This window comes from Bison bison, unplaced genomic scaffold (assembly GCF_000754665.1).
Source record: "Bison bison bison isolate TAMUID 2011002044 unplaced genomic scaffold, Bison_UMD1.0 scf7180017864280, whole genome shotgun sequence".
In the NCBI taxonomy this organism is placed as follows: Eukaryota; Metazoa; Chordata; class Mammalia; order Artiodactyla; family Bovidae; genus Bison; species Bison bison.
Genome location: NW_011494852.1, coordinates 6,186,368 through 6,195,014, shown reverse-complemented (window position 1 = coordinate 6,195,014; position 8,647 = coordinate 6,186,368). Strand labels below are relative to the sequence as shown.

Here is an 8,647-nt window from a genome sequence, read left to right as displayed (position 1 = left end):
ACCCATCTTGACTCACAGCCTGGGACCCCTCCTGAAGGAAGGGGTGAGAGGTGAGGGCCTGGGGTCAGAACTCTTAGGAGTGAGAGGATCCAGAGGGGTCTCTTGGGCTGCTGGAGACCCCAGACCTTACCTGTGATGGTCCCAAAGTGGACGTAACCTTCGTTCTTGCCAGCGGTGAGGGCCATCACATACTCGGAGCCATTGCTGTGGAAATGCACAGGGCACAACCTCTTGATGCACTCGTTAGCCAGGACTCGAACCCATCTCTCTGTGGGGGCCAGCATAGACATTTGAGCCTGGGACCTTGAGCCCCCAGATCCAGCTATGCCTGAAACCAACATGCTCCTGAGTTTTCTAGCTAAGCCAGTAAACACCCCTTTCTTTGACTTATACCTATTCTAACCTGGTTCTTCCCATTGTCAAAGTTCCTAAAGAAAGAAAGTGAGAAAAATAAAGCCTTTGGGAACACTCACTAACTAATGAAATAGGGGTTACAGTGTAAGTTTCTGTGGTCCTGTAAGTTCACATCGCCCATTTACATGGGGCAGGGGCAGGAGGCAGGGGTCAGAAGAACTAGGGCTTTGATATCATTTAAAAGACGAGGCCGAATCCAAAGTCTCTCTCAGGATTTCCCTGGTGGTCCAGTGGCTAAGGCTCTGCATTCCCAAAGCAGAGGGGCTGGGTTCAAGCCCTGGAACTAAACTCCACATGCCACAGCTAAGAGTTCACACGCTGCAACTAGGACCTGATGCAGCCAAATAAGTAAATTTTTAAAAATTAAGTCTCTCTTTCCCTCCCTAATCAGTCTCCTTCATGGCTCTGCCTTTCCAACAGCCCATCTCTGATTCTCTCTCTGTCTGACTTTCTGCCCCTCCCCAGCGCCCCACACTTCTCACTTGGTGTGCATCTCTCTCTCGTATGTCTTTCTGACACTCTCTGCGCCTTTGCATATGAGTGAGCATGCACGTGTGTCTTTCTCTCTTTGCTCCCTCCCTTCACTCTCAGGCCTCTCTCTGCCCTTAGTCGGTTCAAGACTCCTGGGAAGGTCTGGATGAAAGCTTTGCCCCAACATACAGAGGGCAGGAGGAGGCGCCTGCAGGGTGGGAAGTGATGCTTCAGGAGCTTGGGAAGTCCCTCCTACATCCCCCTCTCCCACCCATGGTAATTCCATTCCCAGGTGCCTCCAGTGATGGAGTCCCTGAAGTGCCCTCCCTGGGGCTCCAACAGGCAGGTCCCACGGCCTAAGATGCCCAGGACGCCCGGGTATGTGACCCGGCCAGTGACCCCTCACCGCTGCCATGACTGTTCTCGTAGAGTGTGGTGTAGGTGCCTGTGAAATAGTAGATGAGCTGGTTCTGCCGGATGAAGAGGGTGCTCTCAGTGGCAATGGCATCGTAGATGGTGGCGGTGAAGCTGGCTTGGGGGCAGTAGAAGGAGCCTACCCAGCAACTGTCAATGCTCAACTGCGGGGGAGTGGAGCCAGTGGTGAGCAGGTGGCCTTGATCTCCACTCCCGTGTCCCGCCTTATGGGGAGGCACCTGCTCTGACCACTGCTTGGGATGGACACATGTGGCTGCCCCCAGGGCTCCCTTTCTGCTCACCCTCCAGCAGCATCTTGGTGGCCAAACTTCCCCCAACAAACTTCCCCTGGAAGCAGGTGACCCAGGCCAGAGCCAGTGGGGGCTTTCTATGCTCCCTGGAGTTGGGCAGTGCTCCATGTACTCAACAGGGCTCAGCACAGCTAGTTCCCCAGGCTACAGTCAGGATTGTCCTCAAGTGGATCCAAAAGATTCCATGCTTGGCCTAAGGCACATTTGAATAATACTATTCTGTGTTTTTTATATTCATTTACTTTTGACTACACTGGGTCTTTGCTGCTGCATGTGGGCTTTCTCTAGTTGTGGTACAAGGGCTTCTCATTGCAGTGGCTTCTCCTGTTGCAGAGTATGGGCTCTAGAGCACGGGCTTCAGTAGTTTTGGCTCATGGGTTTAGTTGCCCCGCAACATGTGGGATCTTCCAAGACCAGGGATCAAACCCATGTCCCCTGCACTGGCAGTTGGATTCTTAGTCACTAGACCACCAGGCAAGTCCCTATCCTATTCTATTTGAACAACTGGCTATCTGAACTCACTGACTGATCACTAACACTGGCAATATCATTAACAGTGGGAAAGCACCAGCAATGAAGGGCTCTTGCCTAAAAGACTGAGTATAACTTTAACCAAGCTTCTAGAACTCACTACCAGTTTATAGGCAATATAGGGTGTTGCGGATAGAATTTACATGTTGAAGCTCTATCCCCCAACATGACTGTGTTGGGGCCTTAAAGGAGATAATTAAGGAACAGGGAGGTTATAATGATGGGGCCCTAATCCTATTGGACTGGTGTCCTTATCAGAAGAGGAAGAGACACCAGAGCTATCTCTCTCTCCACATATGCACAGAGAAAAGGCCACATGAGGACAGTGAGAAGGTAGCCATCTGCAAGCCATGGAAAGAGGCCTCACTAGAAACCAACCCTGCTGACACCTTGATCTTGGACTTCCAGACTCCAGAACTACAAGAACATAAATTTCTGTGTTTAAGCCACCCAGTCTGTCATATTTTCTTATGGCACCCTGAGACTAATATTCAATACATAAGGTCAGAGGAATAAGTTAACTGATTCTATGAAGAGGAAAACAGCCAGGGCTTCCCTGGTGGCTCAGTGGTAAAGAATCCACCTGCCAATGCAGGAGACATGGGTTCAATCCTGGTCCAGGAAGATCCCACATGTTATGGAGCAACTAAGCCCTTGAGCTGCAACCAGTAACCCTCACGTGCCTCAAGCCAGTGCTCTGCAATAAGAGAAGCCACTGCAATGAGAAGCCCATGCACTGCAGAGTAGTATGCATTCACCAGAGTAGCCCCGTTCACAACTAGAGAAAGCCCACGTGCAGCAATGAAGACCCAGAGCAGCCAAAAAAAAAAAAGCAGCAAACAGTCAAATTCTATAGGACGAAAGGCCTGGCTTCTTAAATTACCTGAAAAAAAAAAAAGGTGATTGATGGTTGTGGGTTGGGGGAGAGCAGACTTATAGGTAAGAAGAGAATTAAGAGAGTTTACAACCAAATGCAACGTGCACATCCTGATTCAAGCAAACCAACTATAAAACACATTTTTAGATAATGGGGGAAATTTAACTATGACCAGGTCAGATGATATTGGATTGGCCAAAAAAATCATTTGGATTTTTCTGTAACAGCTTACCAAAAAATTCAAATGGTTTTTTTGGCCCATCCAATATTAGGGGCTTATTGTTAATTTTGCTGGGCATCATAATGGCATTGTGATTTTATTTCTTAAAAGTCCTAATGTGTTAGAGATATTTCCTCAAGTATTCCCAGAATTTACGAGTGAAATGGTATGATGGCTAGAATTTTCTTTCAAACATTCTAGGGGAAAAAAAAGTAGGGCAAAAAAAAGCAAAATGTTAATTATTGAAGCTGGGTTCATCATACAATTCTCTCTACTTATGTGTTTGACTGAAAATTTCCACTAGAAAGTGGAATTTTCTACTAACTTTTCCAACAAAAAGTATAAATCAGAGATTTCCCAGTGGTCCAGTCGTTAAGACTCAGAGCTTTCAATGTCCAGGGCATGGGTTCGATTCCTGGTTGGGGAACTAAGATCCCACATGCTGTGCAATGAAGACAAGAAAAATTTATTTTTTACTTTTAAAAAGTATAAATCAAAATAAAACTCTAGGCTCTGACGCTAAGGGAAATTTTACCAAGTTAAGAGGAACATAAACATTCTCACTTCCGTGTCTATTCAGTACATGAGATTTCTGCAGACTACAGACTTTGTTGCTATGCCTGGGCAAACTAATGTGCACCCTCACAATCTGTCATTTTGATTGGATATCACAATGTATTGCCCTGTTAATATTTAAAGTGCTGCCTCTGTTTTCTGGAAGAAATACTTGGAACATTTCTTTGTTAAACTAGAAGATCATCACATCCCCCCTCTTCCTCCACATGCCTGAGAAAAAGAAAAGCTGTGAGTCAGCTGGATTTCTTTTCTTTTCTTTTTTTGCATTTCTTATTTGAGCAGTGTTTGAGAGTTCTGACTCATTTCCCCCAACAAGCAGCCTGTTGGGGTTCTCTGACCACAATGACTGAGTCAAGGTGAGCCACACCAAGTGGAAGGAATCTTGTGATTTGAGGGTTAGAAGATAATGGGAAAGATATTTCCCACTGGATGCGGGCCTGAGAATATGCAACCTCTGCAGTTCCAAGTCCAGAGATGTTTGAGCATAAAGTCAATCATTTGAGCAACCTCTGGGAGTTGGTGGTGGACATGGAAGCCTGGCGTGCTGCAGTCCATGGGGTTGCAAAGAGTTGGACATGACTGAGTGACTGAACTGAATTGAACTGAACTGAAAGTCAATACAGAGGAACCAGGTTTGAGAACTGGAGAGAGAGAGAGAGACTCAGATTTGGTGACACTGTTTGAAATCCTGGATCAAACTGGACCTGAAGTCCTGAATTTTTTTGGTTACATGAACCAACAAATTCCCTCTTCCATCTTTGGCAGGTAGCTAGTTGGGCTCAACTCCATTTCTCCCATTTTCTTTGGTAATGGAGTTTTAGCAGAGTATGTGCCAGCCAGGTGGAAATTAGACTTCCCAGGCTCCCTTGAAGTACATGTTGCCAACTGACTAATTCCTCAGCAGTGGAATGTGACTGCAAGTGAAACTTGCTTAAGAGAAAATAGCTTGCCCTTCACTTCTGCTCTTTCTCCTTCCAAGCTGGCTTCAATATGGACATGGGCATGATGCAGCTCCAATCACACGGGTAAGATCAACACCTGGGGCCTAGAGGATGGTGAAGCAGGAAAGTAAAAGAGATTGGGGTTTCTCACATCTGGACTGTTTGGCAAATGAGCAATACCATCCATTTAAGCTGTTCTCTCTCAGGGGTCTCTTTGATACAGCATCTATTAATTTTTTTTTTTTTTTGGATGCACCATTCAGCTTCTGGAATGTTCTCTGACCAGGGATTGAACTTGGGCCACAGCTGTGAAAGCCTGGAATCCTAATCACTAGACTTCTGGGGAATTCCTGTTACAGCATCTAAACGTGACCAACACAGGGCTGAAGATAGCTGCATAGTGTGTGTGTGGGGGACGGGGCGGGCAGGGGTTGTTCTTATGAGATCCTAGGGGCAGTTGACAGGAGTGCTGAGGTGTGAAACAGGAAGAAAGAGGGAAAACAGCAGAGACAGCAATGTGGGAAAAGTCCTTCTGGTTAAAAAATGACAATAAATAGACTTCGATTTTGGAGTGACGGAAATCCTTTGGAAATAGAGTTGGTGATTGCACAATACCAACATATTCAATGGTACTACACTGTTCACTTTAAAATGGTGAATTTTATGAATTTTATGATTTTCATCTTGATAAATTAAAAAAAAAAAAAAAGGATGCCTGAAGTTCAAATTGCCCCTTTAATTCTCATGACATAACTCCCCTCCTTTGCCCTCCAAATCTCTTCAGCAGAATTCATTGGCTACATCTCTCCTGTGGGTGTGTTTGCGTCAGGAGCGTGAAAACTGAACAAGGTCTGCAAAGACCTGAGTGAGAAGCAGAGAGCGAACTGACAGGACAGCTCTATAGACCAGAGATGTTCTATAAACAGGAGGAGTTCAACAGAAGCAGGAATTCAGAGCCAGAGGGAACTGAGAGAACATTAACCCACGTGGCGCTGTCAGAAATCCATGTGTGGGAGGACTTCGCTGGTGGTCCAGTGGCTAAAAATCTGCCATTCAATGCAGGGGACGTGGCTTCTATCCCTAGTGGAGGAACTAAGATCCTACATGCCTTGGAGCAACTAATCCCATGGGCCACGGTGATGGCCACATGATGCCACGTGATGCAATGAAGATCCCGTGTGCTGCAACTAAGACCTGATGCAGCCAAACAAATAAATAAGTAAACAAATATTAAAAAAAAAAGAAATCATGGATGGCACTTTCAACTTTGATGGGAGGAGGTTCAAGCAGTCTTTCGGGGTTGCTGTAGTGCACATTGTTATCTTAGACAAAATTAACCAGCATCTTGTCCCCCCAGCATGTGGCAAAGCTACCCTGATTTCACTCCGGGGGAGTCATCCTTTCACTGTCTCTTGTCTTCTCATGACCCGTGCTAAGCCAGCTGGCACGCTCCATTCTTTTGGGACACATGACCCAAGCTGGGGCCATCAGGACCAAGCAAATAAATTTCAGGAATTTTTTTTAAGAGGTGCTTCCTTTCTCTGCCTATGAGCTGGGATGATATGAATCACTTTGAGGATGGAGTTAATCCAGAAGAAGTGAAGCTGAAAGTTGGAGTCCTCATTCGAGCCCTGAATCAAGCCAGGCCTGCAGGCTGCTCTGTATCCAGGCTTTGCAGTTGGGTGCACCTATTCAATCCCATTTCTCTGCTGAAACCAAACTGGTTTGGAGTTCTGTCTACAACTGCAATTAACCCAAACATGTTTGTCTTTCACACTGAAAGGACCCTGCTTCAGATACTACTTCCATGTTTTGGAAGTAATATAGGCTCACAAAGCCAAATTTGAAACCCTAGATGCCAGGTGTATATTGAAATTCAGAATTTTCCAGTGTTTGGAAGGTAAGATGACACATATATGAGGCTTCCTCAGTGGCTCAGGAGTAGAGAATCCACCTGTAATGCAGGAGATGCTGGAGCCCCCTGGATCGGGAAGATCCCCTGGATTAGGAAATGGCAAACCATTCTACTATTCTTGCCTGGAAAATCCCATGGACAGAGGAGCCTGGTGGGCTACAAAAGTATTGGATATGACTGAGTGACTGAGCACACATCATGGCACATATATACCACCCAAACACCCAATGAGGCCTGGGGCAGCACCCCATAATCAAATTCCTTAATATTTCTGCAGGGCAGCATCAGAATATTATTAAATAGAATGCATAAAGATTAAAAAAAAAAAAGTCTTTGTTAGCTCAAGTCAGAGTTTCTTGACAAATGTGTTTTAGCCTTGAATTGTGAAAATGCCATTTCAAAGATTTGGGATTTCAGAACTACAAATGGTGACCTATAAATAATAATAGCTTCAACTCCCATATTACTCATTCTGGGTCTGACTGCTATGCATTTGTATCATTCTCAGAATCATTCTGTAAGGTAAATATAAGTATCGTTCCCATTTTACAAATGGGGAATCTGAGGCCAGGGTAGGTGAAGCGACTTGCCCAACATCACACAGCCAGGAGGTGGCAGAAGGAGGATTTGAACCCAGCCTGCAGAGTCTGTCTTTTGTTGATGTTATCTGCCTCTTCTGGGCTTTGGTGTACCTTTGGGGACCCCTTCCGTGGCTCTGGGCCCCTTTCCACTTTAGGAGCTGGAACCCAGCCCACCATCTGCCCTGCAGTGACTCACCTCCACAAGAAAGAAGTCCTTGAAGTTTGTGTCGGTCAGTAGGATGGCCTTCTCCTCAGGGATGCCGCCCAGGATGAGCACGGGTGTCTGGTCCACAGTGTACCACAGCGGCCTCGACGGGACATTCACAAAGTGCCGGGGTATCAGATGGAAGAGCTGTGGGGCAGGGGCCAGAGGGCTGCTCAACAAGCCCCTCTCTTCCCACGGTTCTGTCTCATTTAAGATAAAACCTAAAGAACTTACCCTGACTCACAAGGCCATGTGCAATTTGCCTCCATCACCTCTCTGACCTCATCCTCCACCACTCTCCCCCTTGCTCACTTTCTCCCAGCCACATGGGCTTCCTCACTGGTTCTCAGAGCCTTTATACCAACTGTTCCCTCTACCCGAAATGCTCTTCTAGTAACCATGTAATTCCTGCCTCTGTTCCACCAAGACTGTACTCAAATGTCGACCTCAATTACACCTTTCTTGAGCATCCATATAAACACTGCTGTCCCCTCCTGTGTGTGTGCTCAGCTGTGTCTGACTCTCTGTGACCCTATGGACTGTAGCCCACAAGTCTCCTCTGTCCATGGGATTTCCCAGGCAAGAATACCGCAGTGGGTTGCCATTTCTTACTCCAGGGAATCTTCCTGACCCAGGAATCAAACCCATGTCTCCTGTGTCTTCTGCATTGGCAGATGGATTCTTTAGCCCTAAGCCACCTGGGAAGCCCCCACCACCCCCTCTTACAGAGATCTAATTCCCCTCAGTCTGAATTCTCTCCAGCACACTGACCGCATTTTAACCTGCTGTGGGATTGACCTGATCTCATGTGTGCTGGTCTGGTGTCTGTCTCTCCCACTAGACTGTCAGCTCAAAGAGAAGGCACGGATTTGGGTCTGTGTGTTCACTGTTATGTTCCCGTGGTGCCACACTCTGTGCTCAGGAAGTGCCTACTGAATGAATGAATACACTGTGATTAAGAATATGGGTGCAGGAGTCAGGTGGACACAGTTTCAAGTCTGTGGGCAAATGGCTCCATCCTTTTGGGGCCTCAGTTTGCTACTCTTTAAAATGGGTATGTTAGAGGACCTTCTCTCACAGGTCACTGTCAAGACTTAATGTGTACTTAGCAGAGCATGGCACCGGGGCGCTTCCCATCACCGGGGCCCCCTCACCTCATTTCCCACAGTGAATTGGAGTTCGTGGTCTCGC

The 8,647-nt window shown here is 46.7% G+C and overlaps 1 protein-coding gene across 16 annotated transcripts in view; it reads right to left on the bottom strand.

Annotated features, from left to right (window-relative positions):
- Positions 1-8,647, bottom strand: part of CATSPERG (catsper channel auxiliary subunit gamma) — a 30,142-nt gene that overhangs the window by 14,270 nt on the left and 7,225 nt on the right. For 15 of the 16 annotated variants that reach the window (XM_010849173.1, XM_010849172.1, XM_010849180.1 and 12 more), the window contains 4 exons: positions 8,611-8,647; positions 7,448-7,603; positions 1,292-1,463; positions 131-268 (listed from right to left, as the gene is read on the bottom strand). In XM_010849173.1, coding sequence (XP_010847475.1) covers positions 131-268; positions 1,292-1,463; positions 7,448-7,603; positions 8,611-8,647 — 503 coding nt within the window. The remainder of the gene's footprint in view (positions 1-130; positions 269-1,291; positions 1,464-7,447; positions 7,604-8,610) is intronic. The other variant, XM_010849183.1, reaches the window with a different exon arrangement.